The sequence below is a fragment of the Lithobates pipiens genome, unplaced genomic scaffold, assembly GCF_037356315.1.
Source record: "Lithobates pipiens isolate NorthernLeopardFrog02 unplaced genomic scaffold, aLitPip1_a1.2 Scaffold_22, whole genome shotgun sequence".
Taxonomy (NCBI): domain Eukaryota; kingdom Metazoa; phylum Chordata; class Amphibia; order Anura; family Ranidae; genus Lithobates; species Lithobates pipiens.
In genome coordinates this window covers 320,494,848-320,515,780 of record NW_027507784.1, presented here as the reverse complement: position 1 = coordinate 320,515,780, position 20,933 = coordinate 320,494,848, and the positions used below count along the sequence as shown (strand labels likewise).

The 20,933-nt window shown below is 46.3% G+C and overlaps 1 protein-coding gene across 2 annotated transcripts in view; it reads left to right on the top strand.

Annotated features, from left to right (window-relative positions):
* Positions 1-20,933, top strand: part of RGS11 (regulator of G protein signaling 11) — a 203,456-nt gene that overhangs the window by 42,249 nt on the left and 140,274 nt on the right. For both annotated transcript variants that reach the window (XM_077449487.1, XM_077449488.1), the window contains exon 3: positions 1,776-1,826. In XM_077449487.1, the coding sequence (XP_077305613.1) occupies positions 1,776-1,826 (51 nt within the window). The remainder of the gene's footprint in view (positions 1-1,775; positions 1,827-20,933) is intronic.

Below are 20,933 nucleotides of genomic sequence, written 5' to 3'. Positions count from 1 at the left end.
ACCATTCACCATTTTTGTTACCCGTCTCTGGACTCGTTCTATCTTATCAATATCTTTCTGTAAGTAAGGTCTCCAGAACTGCACACAGAATTCTAAATGAGGTCCAATAAAGATTTTTATAGGGTAATTAGAACCTCCTTCCTCCTGCTGATGATGCCTCTAGTGATGCATCCGAGAATTTTATTTGCTTTTCCTACTGCCTGGTCACACTGTTTACTCATTTTCGATTCATCTCAATTAAGTACCCCCCAAATCTTTTTCTTCTGTAGTGCTGGCCAACACTGTACCCCCAATGTTGTTCTCTCTCGATGGGTTATTTTTCCCTAGGTGCATTATTTGACATTTAAAAACATTGAACTGCAGTTTCCCAATCTTCCAGCAATGCCAAATCATGTTCTATATTACATACACCTCCAGGAATATCAACCCTATTGCACACCTTTGTATCATCAGCAAAAAGGCATACCTTGCCCAACAAACCTGTAATTATACCACTTATGTAGCAGTACCCCTGTAGGGAATGCTGATAGTTGTGGTCTGTCTGTCACCCTGCACAACCAGGCACACAATCCTCAGCCACTTGGTAGACAGAAAACTTTTATTTACTATTTATTGGGGAAATTAAACTTGGATGGGGTTATGGTAGGTATAGGATGCCCACTTGATTGCAGAAAAATAAAGACTTGGGAGAGAACTATATACACTCCCTGTAAATACACCTCCTCACTTCCAACTCCGGAACATCACTTAGTTACAGTTCCTCCAGGACCAAATAGTACTGTAGTTTAGGCCTGACAATGTCTCAGCCAGGCCTAAGAAAAATGCCCTTTGCAGACAGGGACTGCGGGACCCTTTAGTGTAGCAAAAATGGTGGTAGTCCTAGTGCTAGCTGTCCCACGTGGCTACTGATCCCAGCACCACATCTTCAGGCCCTGCCAGCCCTCCTGGCTGCAGATGCCTCTTTCCACTGCCCATGCCACCGCAGTCCACTCCACTGGCTCTGCACCCATCCCAGACTGCATACTCCCATACTCTTCTCAGGTGTGCCTCCCAGTCTTTCTGACTGTGTGCCACTCAACAGCCCTCTTGGTTGCAACTTGTTCCTCCTCCTGGAGAGTTGCCTGGCAGTACTCTCCTGCTGTCCTCTCCTTGTACTTTCTGTCCAGACACCTCCACATGTCTTAAGATTGTCCTGTCCACAGGCCCATGGATACCCCCCCCCAGACTGGGGAGCCCTCAAACAGGACAGCAGCCTAACACTCCATCTCCAGCTTCCACCCGAACAACTTCTCCCCCAGCTGGCTGACCCAGAGTATTTGAGGAGGCCTGCCCCCTGCCAATCCAAGTTGGAGATTGGTCAGGCCCCTAAGAATGCTCCAGGCAGCTTCACCTCACCTCTCCTCTCTTTCCAGATGATTCTATCATGTTCTGGAAATAAGAGGGAGGTCGTAGAGATGCTGCCTGTGAGTCATCCAGCTCTCCCTGGCTTTCTGACAACCCAGGAATCAAAACAGAGAGGGCGCTACACTTACATATTTTAGGTTAAATAGAACAGGACCTACTGCAGAGCCTTGTGGTTCACCACTGGTGACTGGTCTCTGTTCTGAGTAAACCCCATTTATTTTTCCTTTAGCCAACTGCATTTCCACTGAACCACCCAATGGTTAAGTTCCTAAAACTTTTGTATTCGATCTTTTTAAGATTACATTTACTGCAAGAAGTTTGTATTTCTTCCTGTTCTAAAATTGCTGTTAATTCTCTGTGTATTAATCTAGGTAACGACGTGGTAGAATGGCTCATACAAAAACTTTCCATCACAGAGGAAGGTGAGTCCCCTCTAAATTACATTATTTTGTGAACTGTTTTCATTATTAGATATTTAAAGGAATTTTGTACAGTGTTCAGTAAATTGCCAGACCATATTTGAGCCATGTAAAAGAAAAACAGTTTCCATGCTGTCACTCACCGTAGCTGAAATTTGGTTGCGGTTTATCAAATTATCTTTGTGAGAAACATCACCTAGAAGCTTCTACTGTCAAATTCCTTGGCAGTATGTTACCCACAGAGCTTGGTCACCTCCAACCTATGATTGGACAGTGTTAGAGCAGCAGTGCACTGATAAGTAATCCTTATGTTCATTCTTCTATTGTCAGCATATGTGCATACAAAAGAACCTGATTACAGTCTTTCCCCTTACAGTCTTTCATAATGTCTCATAAATTGGGAGAATCTGTAGTTTTTTTGAAATGATGTTCAATTCTCCAACCTTTCCCTCCCTCCCTAAACCCCTAAAGTCAGCCAATATGGCCTCCAGTCAAGTACTATTATGGACCGAAAATCCCATCTGGGTGGTTTATAGTAGAAGGAACTGTAATTGCCGTAGCCTTTTTTTACTTGTTTTGGAACGTTCTACCCAAATTATGAAAATTGTATATGAATAGCCAAATTCAGGTATCCATTCACACTATTGTGAGGTGATAATACACAAACCTCAATGTGTGTTATGGCAGCCCATTTATTTGCATATGAATGCTCGTGTTATGTCAGCCCATTCATAAATTGCAATATTGAAGTCTAAACGCTGATCATTTAAATAGGCTGCCTATTGAACCAAATTGCACAAATAAAGGTCCATGTACTGTTTTTGGCAGGGTAACGCACCACAGTACACTTTAGTGCTTTAGCGCAGAACCCACGCTGGGCCGTTGTTTGTCCCAGGTTCTTTTGCCTTGTAAATGCACAGAAGTATTTGAAGAGCTGGGATAGGGATTAGAGTGAGCCTTTGAATACCCAGAACTAATGAAAAATTTGGCTGAGGACTAGGGTTGACATCTTTTTTTCAAGCCAAACCTGAACACTTTAGCTGCGCATGGCACCGGCAACCGGCAAAATCATGTAAACAGAATCGTGGGATGCCTGTCACCCAAAAGAAGTTTCGCTTTGCGATTGGGGTGCCATTATCCCCATCCCCTCCTATTACAAATCTTCTTCCCCTACCAGTACAAATCCATGGCAGCCGACAAGGGGTACCATGGGGCCCCAGCATACAGGAGGGCCCGGACAGTAGGGGGATTGGAGTGGCGGGCGGGGGGGGGGGCAATTACAGAGGAGTCAAAACATAAGGGAGAGAGAGAGGTGACAGGTAGCTGCTGGTGCGGAAGTTTTTAATAAAATAAAACAATCCACTCACTCTCCATGTCAGAACTGTAGGAATGTCAGTCTGTGAAGTCTGCTGTCCCATTCTCCCAATCAATGCTGCTGTTTCACTGAATTGCTAGAGGAATCAGAGAGCCATGGGAAACTCATGTGAACTGTCAGCCTCTGATGATGGAGGTGTGGTCAAGCCTTCAGAGCGCTATGATTGGTCACAGCGTCCTAGGCTTGTAAATACAGATGCAGCGCCATTATTTATCAATGGACTTATGGATATTTAACTTTCAATAGCAACATTTATGGATTATGTCTCTTACTAACTCATGTGCCCTATTATAGTGACTACCACTAGTCACGAGAACAATATCTGTGCGCCAGCAGGTACTGTATTTCTCTATAGACAAAGAACCCTGCTGTTCTAGGCCCAGACTATTTATACACACCTCAGCCCTCTGCTGGTCACTCTCTGGACCAGGGATTGGCTGAATCTGTATGAATAATCAACCCAGGATCTGCCCCTTCCAGGACCTACTGAAATACAAGGGAAAGTAGGCAAGCCTGCAGGTGCAGAACAGAGAACAGCCTGATACAATCAAATCCAGCTCCACTGATTTCAGTGAAGCCTAAAAATAAATAAAGTTACCTACACCTATAAGCACCTAACTAGGAGGGTGCTACATTGCATTGCTGTGGGCTCTATCTGACTTTCTGCAGCTTCTGATGCAGCTTGTGAGAAGCTCACAGTGTGCACTAAAATCAGAGTGAGCAGTTTCAGTCCAGGAGAGAAGTCTGTACAACTGTGCTTGACTAAGAGCCGGTTCACACAGGGGCGACTTGTTAGGTGACTTAGCCGCCTGACAAGTCGTGTCCCGTTCTGTGCAATGGAACCGTTCTAGAGAAAGGATCCTGTACGACTTTTGGCGCGACTTCAGGTGACTTGCATTGACTTCTATACAGAAGTCATTTTGCAAGCCGCCGCTAAAGTTGGATTCCGGTCGCCTGAGGCAGTCGCGCTGCAAGTCGTGCCGCCTCAGTGTGAACCGACTCTGAAGGGAAGGCCGGAGGACAAAGGATTTGGAGCCTTTTGCACCTTCAAAACAAATTCAGTAAAGGAAGCTGTTATAAATATATTCCCTTAACCAAGCTGATTGTCCCAGCAGAAGCACAGGTGTTATTCTAACATTGAAATGCATTGTAGAAGTCCCAGATCTGATGATCTTAATTCCCTGCGAGTCCTCGGGCCTGGAAGGAATTGGCTTTTCCTTTGCACTGTTTCCACATTTCCCCGACCTCCTGGGGCCCGGTGTCTTCATCCAACATCCTCTTTTAAACCTTTTTTTTTCTTCAGTATATTTTTTTTTCTACTTTGCAAATTCCCTCTAGATATCTCTTTCATCTGCTAATGCAGAGGCAGAAAATTCATTTTCAGAGGTCTGTGTAATGCCAGAGCCGCATGCAGGCCTGAAATATTAACATTACATTTCTTAGGATGTTAGAAGACAGGCTCATTTTTTGAAGTGGAGCATTATGAAAATTTGATCTGGAGGCTCGAGATAAGTGAAAGCCGAATATTAGCCTGGTATTCTACAGGGCCTCCTTCTATCACGGTATCTGAAAGTCTCATCTGAGCTACATGTTGCGACAAATCAGATTTGCTCTTTGGAACTCTGGAGTCAAAATAAAAAAAGGGTATGATGCAGCCTGATCACTAACTCAGTAGTAGACATGTGCAGAACGGATCGTTTTGGATAGATTCATTATGTTACTAATTTAGTTTCGTTGATTCGTTTCGGATATCATTTTGTTTAGGTAATTGATTTCCAAAATCCAAATTTTTCGAACGATTTGAATTCGGATCAGTCAAAAAAAAGATGGACCAATTCAAATTCTGTGTGAAGAATAGCTGGTTGTTAAGGAGCGGGTCGGGGCTGCCAGGTCCTTAACAACCTTTGACTTATCTACTGTCAGCAGGCTTCCCTCCAGACAGCTGAAATGTAAACAAAAGAATGCCGGTGTTCTATCGAATAGTGCCCTCTGTCGAAAAGTGCTCACGTGTGCGCAGTATGGAAGGACACTCCAGCTGATTTCCTGCATGCACACATCGTAAGAGGCATTTTGCGATGGGAGGTACCATTTCACGGGCACAATTGAAAGCTATGCAAACAGCGGAGGGAGACCTTAGTTGTCAGATTGTGCCTTGTTGTTGCGGCTGTGTTGCAGGGCAGGTTGTGGCTGTGTTGCAGGGTGGGTTGTGGCTGTGTTTCAGGGCGGGTTGTGGCTGTGTTGCAGGGCGGGTTGTGGCTGTGTTTCAGGGCGGGTTGTAGCTGTGTTGTAGGATGGGTTGTGGCTGTGTTGCAGGATGGGTTGTGGCTGTGTTGCAAGGTGGGTTGTGGCTGTGTTTCAAGTCAGGTTGTGGCTGTGTGGCAGGGCGGGTTGTGGTTGTGTTGCAGGGTGGGTTGTGGCTGTGTTACAGGACGGGTTGCAGCTGTGTTGCAGGGCAGGTTGTGGCTGTGTTTCAGGACAGGTTGTGGCTGTGTTTCAGGGCGGGTTGTGGCTGTGTGGCAGGGTGGGTTGTGCCTTGCTATTTCAGGGCGGGTTGTGGCTGTGTTTCAGGGTGGGTTGTGACTGTGTTGCAGGGCGGGTTGTGGCTGTCTGGCAGGGTGGGTTGTGGCTATGCTGCAGGGTGGGTTGTGGCTGTGTGGCAGGGCGGGTTGTGGCTGTGTTGCAGGACGAGTTGTGGCTGTGTTGCAGGGTGGGTTGTGGCTGTGTTTCAGGCACGTGTTGTGGCTGTGTTGCAGGGTGGGTTGTGTCTGTGTTGCAGGATTGGGTTGTGGCTATGTTGCAGGGTGGTTTGTGGCTGTGTTTCAGGGCAGGTTGTGGCTGTGTGGCAGGGCGGGTTGTGGCTGTGTTTCAGGGTGGGTTGTGGCTGTGTTTCAGGGCGGGTTGTGGCTGTGTTGCAGGGCGGGTTGTGGCTGTGTTTCAGGGCGGGTTGTAGCTGTGTTGTAGGATGGGTTGTGGCTGTGTTGCAGGATGGGTTGTGGCTGTGTTGCAAGGTGGGTTGTGGCTGTGTTTCAAGTCAGGTTGTGGCTGTGTGGCAGGGCGGGTTGTGGTTGTGTTGCAGGGTGGGTTGTGGCTGTGTTACAGGACGGGTTGCAGCTGTGTTGCAGGGCAGGTTGTGGCTGTGTTTCAGGACAGGTTGTGGCTGTGTTTCAGGGCGGGTTGTGGCTGTGTGGCAGGGTGGGTTGTGCCTTGCTATTTCAGGGCGGGTTGTGGCTGTGTTTCAGGGTGGGTTGTGACTGTGTTGCAGGGCGGGTTGTGGCTGTCTGGCAGGGTGGGTTGTGGCTATGCTGCAGGGTGGGTTGTGGCTGTGTGGCAGGGCGGGTTGTGGCTGTGTTGCAGGACGAGTTGTGGCTGTGTTGCAGGGTGGGTTGTGGCTGTGTTTCAGGCACGTGTTGTGGCTGTGTTGCAGGGTGGGTTGTGTCTGTGTTGCAGGATTGGGTTGTGGCTATGTTGCAGGGTGGTTTGTGGCTGTGTTTCAGGGCAGGTTGTGGCTGTGTGGCAGGGCGGGTTGTGGCTGTGTTTCAGGGCAGGTTGTGGCTGTGTGGCAGGGTGGGTTGTGGTTGTGTTGCAGGGTGGGTTGTGGCTGTGTTGCAGGGCGGGTTGTGGCTGTGTTTCAGGGCAGGTTGAGGCTGTGTTTCAGGACAGGTTGTGGCTGTGTTTCAGGGCGGGTTGTGGCTGTGTGGCAGGGTGGGTTGTGCCTTGCTATTTCAGGGTGGGTTGTGGCTGTGTTGCAGGGCGGGTTGTAGCTGTGTGGCAGGGCAGGTTGTGGCTGTGCTGCAGGGCGGGTTGTGGCTGTGTTGCAGGGCGGGTTGTGGCTTTGTTGCAGGGCGGGTTGTGGCTGTGTGGCAGGGCTGGTTGTGGCTGTGTGGCAGGGCAGGGTGTGGCTGTGTGGCAGGGCGGGTTGTGGCTGTGTGGCAGGGCGGGTTGTGGCTGTGTGGCAGGGCGGGTTGTGGATGTGTGGCAGGGCGGGTTGTGGCTGTGTGACAGGGCAGGGTTGCGGCTGTGTGGCAGGGCGGGTTGTGGCTGTGTGGCAGGGCGGGTTTTGGCTGTGTTGCATGGCGGGTTGCGGCTGTGTGGTAGGGCGGGTTGCAGCTGTGTGGCAGGGCGGGTTGCGGCTGCGTGGCAGGGTGGGTTGTGGCTGTGTTGCAGGGTGGGTTGTGGCTGTGTTGCAGGGCGGGTTGTGGCTGTGTTTCAGGGTGGGGTGTGGCAGGGCGGGTTGTGCCTTGCTGTTTCAGTGCGGGTTCTGTTTGTGTTGCAGGGCAGGTTCTGGCTGTGTTGCAGGGCGGGTTCTGTCTGTGTTGCAGAGCGAGATGTGGCTGTGTTGCAAGCCGCCTTTAGACACAGCCTAAACCCACCATTCAACACACCAAACCCGCCCTGCAACACAGACAAAACCCAACCTTGAGCACACTATAAACCCGCCTGTCACGTACCTTACAGCGGAGTCAGGCTGTTGAGGGTGGCCTCTCGCAGGGTTCCGGTCTCCACGCCCCTGGAGGTGGGAACAGGGAGCGTGAAGACAACGAAAGGGTGCAGGTGCCTGCAGGTGGAAGTTGAAGACCTGGAGACGCTGGGTCCTCACAGAAGAAGAGGTGTCGACTGGTCACGGAGGTAGGCAGCGGAAGTTCAGCAGGTATGCAGGAAGCACTGCGTGTCTATGACAGGCAAGATCGGCAACTGGCGGGCAATGCGGTACAGGAACAAGAGGCAGGTGCGTAGTCAAGGACGAGCAAGGGTCTGGTAACGTGCTAGCAAATGAGGTACAGAATCAGGAAGCAAGCCAATGTCGAAAGTCCAAGCCGAGGTCAGTGGTAGTCCAGGAGATCGTAACAAGGGGTATCCAAGGAATGGGTATCAGGAACAAGGTCACAGGAACAAGGATCACAGGAACAAGGTCATAGGAACAACGATCAGGTCTCTCAGGAGTAGCTGAAGACGATCCAGCACTGGTGTCAGGCCAGGATCCTGTTTATATAGAGGGAAGTGAGCCAGGATTGGTGGAAGTGGCCGTCCGTGCGTGAATACGTACATACGTTCAGTTTGCGCGGGTGCCTCCGCGTGTTCGGATTGGTGTACGTCCACATGTTCGGATTAGCGTGCGTCCGTTCGTCCCGGAACTCGTACGCCTCTGACGGGGACACCGTGCATGGCGCCTAGAACGAAGAGGAACTGCTGCTATACGGGGACGGTGAGTACATACGGTGAGTTCCCTGACAGTGCCCCCCCCTTAAGGGCAGCCTCCGGGTGCCCCTTTGAACCGACATTTGAGAGTGATGAAAAGCCCGTATAAGCCTCTGGGCATGAAGATTTGCTTGGGGTTCCCAGGAATTTTCTTCAGGACCAAAGCCTTTCCACTTAATCAAGTATTGGTTTTGTCCTTGACGTTTCCTATAGTCCAAAATGGCTTCAATCTCGAACTCCTCCTCCCCATCTATCAATATAGCTTCTGGAGGGCCTAACTCCCGATCTGGAAAGGAATTAGGTACATCAGGCTTAAGTAGGGAAGTATGGAATACAGGATGGATTTTGAATGAGCCGGGAAGTTCAAGTTCATAGGCCACTGAATTAATTTTCTTTTTAATTGGAAAAGGTCCCAAATATCTGGGTCCCAATTTTTTAGAGGGACACGCCAGTTTCAGGTTTGCGGTTGAAAGCCATACACGATCACCGACCTTTAAATCCAATTCTCCCCTTCTTTTCCTGTCAACATTTTTTTTATCGTCCTCCTGTGCCTTGGAAAGGGTTTCTTTAAGTACCTGATTGTTGGTAACAAAGAAATTCAGCCTATCCTAGACAGCTGGTACAGGAGAGTCCAGTATGGATGTTGGCAGGAAAGAGGGATGAAAACCATAGTTAGAATAGAATGGTGACTGGTTTGTGGCAGAGTGAGTAGAGTTATTGAATGCAAATTCTGCCAAGGGTAATAATGAGGCCCAATCCTCCTGAGAAAAAGAAGTAAAACAACGTAAATATTGTTCCAACGTCTGATTAGTGCGTTCGGTCTGCCCGTTTGTTTGGGGATGGTAGGCTGAAGAGAAATTTTATTTGATACCCAGAGCTTCACACAATGACTTCCAAAATTTTGACGTAAACTGGACTCCTCGATCAGAGACAATATCACCGGGAATTCCATGGAGTCTAACAATTTCTCTAATGAATATTCTGGCTGTCTCAGTTGCAGATGGAGTTCCCTTCATGGGAATGAAGTGTGCCATTTTGGAAAAGCGATCCACCACCACGAAGATAGAGGAGAATCCTTCAGAGGGAGGAAGCTCAACAATAAAGTCCATTGCGATCTTATCCCATGGTCTTTCAGGGATAGGTAATGGTCTCAACAATCCCCAGGCTTTATTTTTGCTATTTTTATTCCGGAGACAGGTTGAACAAGAGCTAACATAGTTTCTGCAGTCCTTTGCAAGGTTTGGCCACCAGAAATGTCTTTGAACTAAATTGATAGTCTTGTGACCCCCAAAGTGACCTGCCAGGGGATAGTCATGACAAGCCTGTAGAACAGAGGTGCGAAGGTTTTGAGGGATGAATAGTTTACTCCCTCGCCAGAGGAGACCATCTTTTTCTTGGAGGTTAGTATCTGGAGGGACTGATGCTCCTCGAGATGACTGCCGAACCTGTGATAGAAAACTGGTTTGTGTTAATAAAAAGTTCCCAGCTTGCAAAATAGTGTCTGGAGGGGATGAGGCTTCAGTTTCAGAGAACATACGGCATAATGCGTCAGGTTTACTGTTCTTGGATCCTGGTCTGTAGGTTATATGAAAATTAAAGCGGGAGAAGAAAAGAGCCCATCTTGCTTGCCGGGGCCTGAGACGTTTGGCTGTTCTGAGGTATTCCAAATTTTTATGATCTGTATAGATCAATATTGGGTGTGTTGCCCCCTCCAGAAGATACCACCATTCTTCTAAAGCCAATTTGATTGCCAGAAGTTCCCGATCTCCCACATCGTAGTTCCTTTCCGACGTACTTAGTTTTTTGGAAAAGAACGCTACAGGGTGCATTAATAACTTAGGCCCTTGGCGTTGGGACAGAATGGCGCCTACAGCATTCTCTGAAGCGTCCACTTCCAGAGTGTAAGGTAGAGCAGGGTCAGGGTGTTTGAGTATTGGGGCAGATGTGAATAGTCCTTTTAGTTTATCGAACGCAGCTTGAGCCTCAATGGACCATTGAAAACGGTTTTGTTTGCTGGTGAGTTGCGTGATGGGCGCTATAACACTGGAAAAGTTTTTGATAAACTTCCTGTAAAAATTGGAGAATCCAATGAAGCGTTGTACCCCTTTTTTGTCAGTTGGAGGTGGCCAGGATAAAATGGCTGAAACCTTTTGAGGATCCATTTCTACTCCCTCTGTTGATATCACCAGACCAAGGAAGTGAATGGTCTGACGTTCGAACTCGCACTTCTCGGCTTTAGCATAGAGCCCATTTTGCCTTAATCTCAGAAGAACTTGTTTTACATGGTCATGATGGGTTTCTAGAGAGTTTGAGAATACCAAAATGTCATCCAAATAAACAATTACGAACAAATCCAAAAAGTCCCTGAAAATATCTTGGGAACAGTAGTGAAGAAATGACATCCAGGCGAAGTAGTTCTAGGTAATCGGATAGGATGTTGGCGGACAATGGTTGAGTCTCATGGGTAATGGGACCCGATCTGATGTTGGATCCATCTGCTAACCGTATGGAGAGTTGGCGTTGCTTGAGTGTCAATGGAATGTTGTGTTGCAGAACGAGAGCATGGTCAATGAAGCAGCTACAGGCGCCAGAATCAATTATAGCTTGAACCTGGAGTGTTCCTTCTGGAAGCTGTAAGGAAAGGGGGACAGCAATATGAATTGATCTTGTCAGAGGTAATGCATTGGATACAAGAGATGAGTTTTTGAACTTACAAATCTTATTTGGACATGTATTTGCATAATGACCAGCTTCCCCACAATAAAGGCAGAGATTGTTCTGGCGTCGGCGTAGCTTTTCCTCTGAAGACAACGGTGAACGAAGCAATCCTAATTGCATTGGCTCTGGAGCTTCGGAGATGGGAGCAGGTGTGGAAATGGGAGGATGATTCGGGACCTTGGGTAACATCCAAGTGGGACAAATCTGGCCAATTCTCTCAGATCTCCGTTCCCTGAGACGGCGGTCGATTTGGATTGATACCTGTATGAGGTCCTCTAAAGAACTGGGAACTCCGATACGGGCCAACTCGTCTTTTAATGGCTCGGAAAGTCCAATGCGGAATTGGTAACGTAGGGCGGCGTCGTTCCATTGAGTATCAGAACTCCACCCCCTAAAGTCCGTCACATAATCCTCTACAGGTCTGCGACCCTGTTGCAGAGCATGGAGACTGGCCTCAGCAGTTGTGGCACGCTGAGGATCGTCATATAATTTAGCCATCTCGTTCAGGAAAGAGTCCATTGTATCAAGTAGAGGGCTGGCCTGTTCCAATAGGCGGTGGGCCCAGGTCTGAGGTTCCCCCTGACGCAAGGAGACGATAAACCCCACTTTTGTGCTTTCCAAGGAGAAGGTGCGAGGCTGTAGCAAAAAGTATAATTGGCATGCATTACGAAAGGCACGGAATTTGCTGCGATCTCCGGAAAACCGCTCTGGAGTAGGAACTCGAGGCTCAGAGGATGGCACCACTACTGCAGGTATAGATGCTGAAGTTGCCGGACTGGCGGACCGGGATGCAGTAGCCCCTTGGGAACAGCAGTGTTTGGTGTTAATGACTCCACTCTCTGCTCAAGTTGATGGTAACCATCTTGCAGGCCCTGAACTGCCTGGGTAAGGGCAGAGATCTGTTGACACAAGGCTTCCAAAGGTGAGGCCCTCCTGTCTGACTCCATTTCTCTGGCTGGATTGTACTGTCACATACCTTACAGCGGAGTCAGGCTGTTGAGGGTGGCCTCTCGAACGGTTCCGGTCTCCACGCCCCTGGAGGTGGGAACAGGGAGCGTGAAGACAACGAAAGGGTGCAGGTGCCTGCAGGTGGAAGTTGAAGACCTGGAGACGCTGGGTCCTCATGGAAGAAGAGGTGTCGACTGGTCACGGAGGTAGGCAGCGGAAGTTCAGCAGGTATGCAGGAAGCACTGCGTGTCTATGACAGGCAAGGTCGGCAACTGGCGGGCAATGCGGTACAGGAACAAGAGGCAGGTGCGTAGTCAAGGACGAGCAAGGGTCTGGTAACGTGCTAGCAAATGAGGTACAGAATCAGGAAGCAAGCCAAAGTCGAAAGTCCAAGCCGAGGTCAGTGGTAGTCCAGGACATCGTAACAAGGGGTATCCAAGGAATGGGTATCAGGAACAAGGTCACAGGAACAAGGATCACAGGAACAAGGTCATAGGAACAACAATCAGGTCTCTCAGGAGTAGCTGAAGACGATCCAGCACTGGTGTCAGGCCAGGATCCTGTTTATATAGAGGGAAGTGAGCCAGGATTGGTGGAAGTGGCCGTCCGTGCGTGAATACGTACATACGTTCAGTTTGCGTGGGTGCCTCCGCGTCTACGTCCACATGTTCGGATTAGAGTGCGTTCGTTCGTCCTGGAACTCGTACGCCTCTGACGGGGACACCGCGCATGGCGCCTAGAACGAAGAGGAACTGCTGCTATACGGGGACGGGCATACATACGGTGAGTTCCCAGACACCGCCCCACAACATCGAGGCACAATCTGACAACTACCATCTCCCTCCGCTGTTTGTATAGCTTTCAATTCTGCCAGTCAAAAAAGGGCTTCCTACGATGTACGCATGTACTATGCTGTGGTGCCCTTCTGTGCTGCACTTTGGGCGGGGGCACTTTTCGCTGGAGGGCACTATTCCATTGAACACTGGCAATGAAAAATGTGGAGAATAAATAGCGTTGGCCCTCCCCCCTCAATCCATAGCAGGTCCTTCGGATCTGGTATGGATTTTAAGAGGAACCCCATGCCAAAATTTAAAAAACAAAAATGGCATGGGGTCCCCCCAAAAAGACCCTTATCTGAGCATGCAGCGGGGGGGGGGAGGGGGGGGGCGGACGAGCGAGCACCACCCCCCTCCTGAACCATACCAGGCCACTGGATGTTTTCTTTTTTTGGGTGGTGTCGGGCGTTGATGAATCTACATTTAAATTTTTTTAAAATAAAGGACTTGTCAATAACTTGTCTTGTGTTTCTATTTACTTTTTACACTTTTTGGTGAATAAGTAGGGGTACCATGTACCCCATATGCATTCACATGGGGGGGGGGGGAATCTGGAGGCCCCTTTGTTAAAGGGGCTTCTAGATTCCATTAAGCCTCCTGCCTGCAGATCCCCACAACCACCCGCCAGGGTTGTGAGGAAAAGGCCCTTGTCCCCATCAACAGGGGGACAAGGTGCTGTGAGGGAGGGCAGAGGCCCCCCCGCCCCAAAGCACCCACCCCCCAATGTTAAGGGCATGTGGCCTGGTGTGGTTCAAGCTCACCCCCCCCCCTTTCCTGGCCTGTCAGGCTGCATGCTTGGATAAGAGTCTGGTATGGATTTTAGGGGGACCCCGCACATTTTATTTATTTTTTTTGGCATGGGATTTCTCTTAAAATCCATGCCAGACCCCGAAGGGCCTGGTATGGATTGGAGGGGGGGTCCCACACTGTTTTTTTTCTGCATTTTGCATTGCTGCCATTCTTTTGTTTACATGAATCTGTCAGTGGGAAAGCCCACTAAAAGCTGATGAGTCATCAGTTGTTAGGCTGCATTCACACCAGAGCGTAGCGTTTTCAAGTGTTTTTTTGCGCTTTTTTTTACCGCGATTTGCGGCGTTTTTTAGTGCGATTTGCGGCGGTTTTTACCGCGTTTTTTACCGCGATTTGCCGCAAATTTGTGCAGGGCAAAAGGTCACCAATGTTAAAAGAAGAAAAACGCCCAAATCAGCCCGATTCGCGCGACAAAAAAGGGTCCGGAACTTGTTTGAGCTTAAGGCCGCGTACACACGCGGGGACTGTTCGCTCAACTTTGTCCGTCAAACAGTTTCAGCAAACAGTCCGCTCAAAATTAGCATGGACGGACTTGCCCACACACGACGAATGAACAGTTTGCTGAAACCGTGCGCGATGACGTGAACGGCACGTACGACGGGACGGAAAATACAACGTCCTATACACTGCATTACAACTTTCGGCGTGTAAATCCTTTCTGAGCATGCGCGGAACTTAGTTTGACGAACAAGCCTACACACGAGGGGACTGTTCGCTGAAACCAAGTTTCAGCGGACAGTTTTTCGGAAATTCCGAAAAACCTTGTTCAGCAAACTGTTCGCTGAAACTGTCTGCTGAAAGCCCACACACGGGCGGACTGTCCGCCGAAACACTGTTCAGCGGACAAAGTTGGGCGAACAGTCCCCGCGTGTGTACGCGGCCTCAGGCGTAGGGCTTCAGGCGACTTGGAGTGGAGATGTGAACCATCTCCATTGAGAATAATGGATTTTTTTCCCCTCCAGCGTTTTGTAGCTTCAGGCGTCAAGCTACAAAACGCTCAGGTGTGAATGGGGTCTTAAGGATGTGGCGGCCGGTTTCCCATCCAGCTACTTAAGAACCAGCTATTCTTCACACAGAATTCAAACTGGTTGATCATTTTTCGACCGATCCAAATTCTAATCATTCTGAAAATGTGGAATTCATTAGAAAACAAATATATGAAACAAAATTAACCACTTCTCATCCTGCGTATAGACATGTGACGGGCGCAAGGTGGCTCTGCCATCCTGGGCAGCCGTCATATGACGTCCTCGGCTTCCCGGCGGTCTAGGGGGCACGTGTGCGCCCTCTGGGGAGAGGAGACTGATCGTGTAATCCTTGTATATAGGGAATCCGATCGGTCACCTCCCCCAGTCAGTCCCCTCCCCCACATTTAACCCCTTAATTGCCCCCTAGTGTTAATCCCTTCCCTGCCAGTGACATTTACACAGTCACACTGATCGCTGTATAATTGTCAGTGGTCCCAAAATAGTGTCAAAAGTGTCCGATATGTCTGCCAGAATATCGCAGTCCTGACAAAAATCGCAGATCGCCGCCATTACTAGTAAAAGCAAAATAATAAAAATGCCATAAATCAAAACCTATTTTGTAGACGCTATAACTTTTGTGCAAACCAATCAATATACACTTATTGCTATTTTTTTTTCTACCAAAAATATGTAGAATAATACATATCGGCCTAAACTGAGGAAGAAATTTTATTTTATTGTCAAAAAAATTGGGATATTTATTATAGCAAAAAGTAGAAAATATAGTTTTTTTCAAAAGTGTTGCTCTTTTTTTGTTTATAGCAGAGATATGCAATTAGCGGACCTCCAGCTGTTGCAAAACTACAAGTCCCATCATGCCTCTACCTCTGGGTGTCATGCTTGTGGCTGTCAGAGTCTTGCTATGCGTCATGGGACTTGTAGTTCTTGAAAAACTGGAGGTCCGCTAATTGCATATAACTGGTTTATAAAAATAAAAACCGCAGACGTGATCAAATACCACCAAAAGAAAGCTCTATTTTGGGGGAAAAAAATGATCAATTTCATATGGGTACAGTGTTGCATGACTGCGCAGTTGTCATCCAAAATGTTACTGAAAGCTGAAAATTGGCCTGGGCAGGAAGGGGGTGAAAATGCCCAGTATTGAAGTGGTTAAACTAATTTCAACAAAATTTGTTACTATTTCATTCGGAGATTCGGATACATCCAAATCTCCGAATAACCAAAAATTGCGTGTCTACGCAGTAGATCTGTGTTTTACACTTTCTGCAATATGGTTACAACGCTGTTCATTCTGCAGTGAAATTGCAGGGAGCATTGTCACCAAGGTAAACTTAGATGGATATATCAAGTAGTAGTTGGTCATATTCAGTTTCAAGCAGGGGTGGACTGACAACTCATGGGGCCCCCGGACAAAAGGAGATTATGGGGCCCCCAGGCAATCTGAGATTATTGGGCCAAACAGTATATACACACACACACAATATACAATCACACAGTATACACAGACATGTCTCTATTGGCTGAGATGGTACTGGAGAGGTGGGGCAGCTATAATCTCAGGATTTTTAGACCAAAAGGATGTCGGTAAGGGACATTTCAGAGACAGATGTAAAAAAAAAACACAGATTTTTCCATACTGTCCCTGGTTTTACTGAGGCTGGCAACCCTGATGGGGACCCCTAGTGGCTCGGGGCCCTCGGGCAGTGCCCGAGTGGCCCAATGGTCAATCCAACCCTGGTTTCAAGCAATGCTTTATGTATTGATATATCTCTTTTAGACCTCTGCCCATCTGGCCAACATGGTCACCTCCTGAATAAGCGCCCTCCACAGACAGCTCTCCAATAAGACACAGCAGTTTAATTCAACTTAGTTTTACTTAAGATGCAATACTGTACATAGGATGTTCTCCGGTCAAATCAAAGTGTAATGAGACAATAAGTACCTTCTACGCCAGGGATCTGCAATTAGTGGACCTCCAGCTGTTGCAAAACTACAAGTCCCATCATGCCTCTGCCTCTGGCTGTCATGCTTGTGGCTGTCAGAATCTTGCTATGCATCATGGGATTTGTAGTTTTGCAACAGCTGGAGGTCCGCTAATTGCATATCCCTGTTCTACCCCTTGTGCCCACTATGAAGGCTAACTGAGGAAACACGAGGAAGAAGGGAGGGATCTGTCTAATGCATCCTTTCATTAACTTTTTTACCCCAGAGGAACACATTAAATAATTTATTAGATCTGAAGGAACCCCTGCTAAAACAAATTCATTGGTGGTCAGTGGGAACAACGTACTCTTTACAATAGTGGTTAGAATGCCACCCTTTTAGAGAGCTAAAAGATCACTGGTGTAATGGAGTAGGCTCTACCAAGTGGTGTGGATCCCGGAATTATGTAGGCTTCATCAAACCCTGAGATTCCACAGAATCCTGATTGAGAATGGCTGATCTAAGCTGATCTAACTAAACCTACTAGCCCTAACATGCAGTTAAACAGGAATATGCCAGTTCAGAAATACAGTAATAACAAGTTGTAGTTACATGTCACGCCCGGCCTATGCGTTCAAAAAACCGGCGCCGGCTGGAAAGCAAGGACCGTTTTTTTTAATTTTTTTTATTTCAGCCTTCCCAGCCTAGTGGTAAGATGTGGGGTCTTATTGACCCCATATCTCACTGTAAAGAGGTCCTGCCATGTCATATTCCTATTACAAGGGATGTTTACATTCCTTATAATAGGAATAAAAGTGATTCAATTTTTGTTTTAAAGTGTAAAAATAAAAATTATTATGTAAAATAAACAATAAAAAAAAAAAATAGTTTTTAAAGCGCCCCTGTCCCCGTGTGCTCGGTCGTAGAAGCGAACGCATATGTAAGTCCCGCCCACATGTGAAAACGGTGTTTAAAGCACATATGTGAGGTGTCGCCGTGAACGTTAGAGCGAGAGCAATAATTCTAACCCTAGACCTCCTCTGTAACTCAAAATATGTAGCCAGTAAAAAAAATTTAAAGCGTCGCCTATGGGAATTTTTAAGTACCGAAGTTTGGCGCCATTCCACGAGCGTGTACAATTTTGAAGCGTGACATGTTAGGTATCTATTTACTCGGCGTAACATCATTTTTCACATTATGCAAACAAATTGGGCTAACTTTACTGTTTTTTTTTTTTTTAAAAGCATGAAAGTGTTTTTTTGTTTTTTTTTAAATGCATTTGAAAAATTACTGCGCAAATAGTTGCAATGACTAGACATGTGCAAAAGGAAAAAATTCGTTTAGTTTCGTTTCGTTTTAATTCGTTAATTCATTAATTTCGTTTAGTTATATTCGTTAACTTCCTTAAATTCGTTTTTGGATTTCGTTTAGTTTTCTACCGAATTCGAAAAATCGGCCACATTCGAAAATATTTCAACGAAATTCGAAAATATTTCTATCAGATTCTAAATGATTTCAACATGATTCGACATTATTTCAACCACATTCGAAAATATTTTGTGACCCGAATTTAGGGCCATGTATCTCGGGGTCACTTGGTGCTAGAAACTCCAAATTTGGATATTTTGTAGTGCTAGTACTATTGTGTTTGCGTACCAAATTTGGGGTTTCTAGCTATAAGTGACCCCGAGATATGTGGCCCCAAAATCGGGTCGCAAAATGTTATTAGTTAATAGAGCAGAGAATGACATTTTGCGACCCGATTTCGGGGCCACATATCTTGGGGTCACTTATAGCTAGAAACCCCAAATTTGGTATGCAAACACAATAATACCAGCTCTACAACATATCCAAATTTGAAGTGTCTAGCACCAAGTGACCCCGAGATACATGGCCCTAAAGTCGGGTCACAAAATATTTTCAAATGCGGTTGAAATAATGTTGAATCATGTTGAAATAATTTCGAATGCATTCGAAATTATTTCAACATGATTCGACATTATTTCAACTGCATTCGAAATGATTTCAACATGATTCAACATTATTTCAACCGCATTCGAAAATATTTTGTGACCCGACTTTAGGGCCATGTATCTCGGGGTCACTTGGTGCTAGACACTTCAAATTTGGATATGTTGTAGTGCTAGTACCATTGTGTTTGCATACCAAATTCGGGGTTTCTAGCTATAAGTGACCTCGAGATATGTGGCCCCAAAATCGGGTCGCAAAATGTCATTCTCTGCTCTAATAACTAATAACATTTTGCGACCCGATTTTGGGGCCACATATCTCGGGGTCACTTATAGCTAGAAATCCCAAATTTGGTATGCAAACACAATAATACTAGCAATACAACATATCCAAATTTGAAGTGTCTAGCACCAAGTGACCCCGAGATACATGGCCCTAAATTCGGGTCACAAAATATTTTCGAATGCGGTTGAAATAATGTCGAATCATGTTGAAATCATTTCGAATGCAGTTGAAATAATGTCGAATCATGTTGAAATAATTTTGAATGCGGTTGAAATAATTTCGAATCATGTCGAATTCATTCGAATTCATTCGTTATATTTCTTTCGTATTCGTTGTAATTTGTTATTTTTTTATTCGGATATTCGGATGCATCCGAATGTCCGAAAGATGCAAAATTCGGCCGAATTTCGATTCGTTACGAAACGAATTGCACAAGCCTAGCAATGACCAACATTGCATTCTCTAGGGTGCCTGCTAAAAAAAACATATATACTGTTTGGGGGTTCTATGTAATTTTAGAGCAAAAGAATTATGATTTTTACATGTAGGAGCAAAGTGTCAGAATTGGCCTGGATGCGAAGTGGCTAGGCAAGAATTGTGGGAGCTGGTACCTGTCAATAAAAAGTATCTTGAACAAAAAAAATACACTTCAAATATTTTAGGCTTGGATCATACCTACAGGTGGGGGTAAAGATGTTAAAATGGCATTATATGTGGAAGACAGATGGTGTTGAATCCCTCACCCCTGGTCAGGGATGGTTGTTTCAATTTTGACGTAGACTTTTTCACGTCTTCTGCTAACCAGTTGTTCCTCTCTGTCCACAATGTGCACCTCATAGTCCTCCAAAGAATGTCTCTTATCCTTAAGATACTGGAAGACCGCAGAGTCTTAACTTGTAGAATTTTCCCTCCTATGTTGGGCCATTGTTTTTTTTTGTTTTTTTTTAGAGGTTGCTTAGTCTTCCTTCAGAACCGAAGAAGTAGCTTGGAGACGTTACGAAACATCTTCAGCATTAGAGAACAAGTCCAGTTGAATGTGACCAACTACTACTTGATTCTCCATGACTTGGAAACATGAAAACCTTCACATCTTATCCAGACAAGTAGTATTTAATGGACTTTAAAGAAAAAATAAAGACTAATTGCTACTAATGCTTTTTCTTTCTTTTCTTTTTTTTTCTTTTCTTTTGGCATAAAAGTTTAAACTATTTGGTGTCCATTGTAAGTTCTCCAATACACAATGGTAGCTACTTAAATGGGTGATGATGTCCAGTTCATAGTTCTGTTTGACATGTTTTGCGAAAGGCGTGCTTCTTCAGGAGATTAAATGGCAGAACTGGACATCATCACCCCTTTAAGTAGCGAACATTGGGTATTGTGGAACTGGGGTTCCATCTCCCATGCTCTTTGTTGCCTTATCCTTTTGGGGGAACTATCCCTATGTTGAGGGATGATGGTATCACTGGTAATGTGTGCAGTTGCCCATTAAGCTGATATGTGTTGGTACTAATGGAATAATGCAATTTCAATAAAACGTATCTTTATTTTAATCAATACCCAAATTTGTTACGCCATTAAAGCCCAACCTTTCCTTCTATATCATTAGTCACCCTAGTTCAGCAGATCCCTAGTATCCCCAGCTCTGCTAATCCCCCACTTAGCAGTAACCCCCAGCTCTGCTCATCCTCCAAGCAGTAGTACCCCCAGCTCTGCTGATCCCCTTGTCAGGGATACCATATGCAGGCATCCAGCAAGGGTGATCAGATCATTTTAATCAATACCTGAGTTTATTTTGCCATTAAAGTCCAACCTTTACTCCTATATTATTGAACACAGTTTTATGTAGGATGAGGCACAGTTTATGAAGCCATATCAATAATGCCACGCTGTGGTGATATATTTTGTTAACCTTAAAGGTACTAATGAGCTGGGGATCTGCTGAACGGACATCCTCCACAGAGATCTCATAGCCTGACACCAAGCTGTCATGTCAGGGAGAGAATACAAGTGAAAAACAGCACACACATCTCTCCCTGAGAGGTAAGTTTGCACTGTTTTA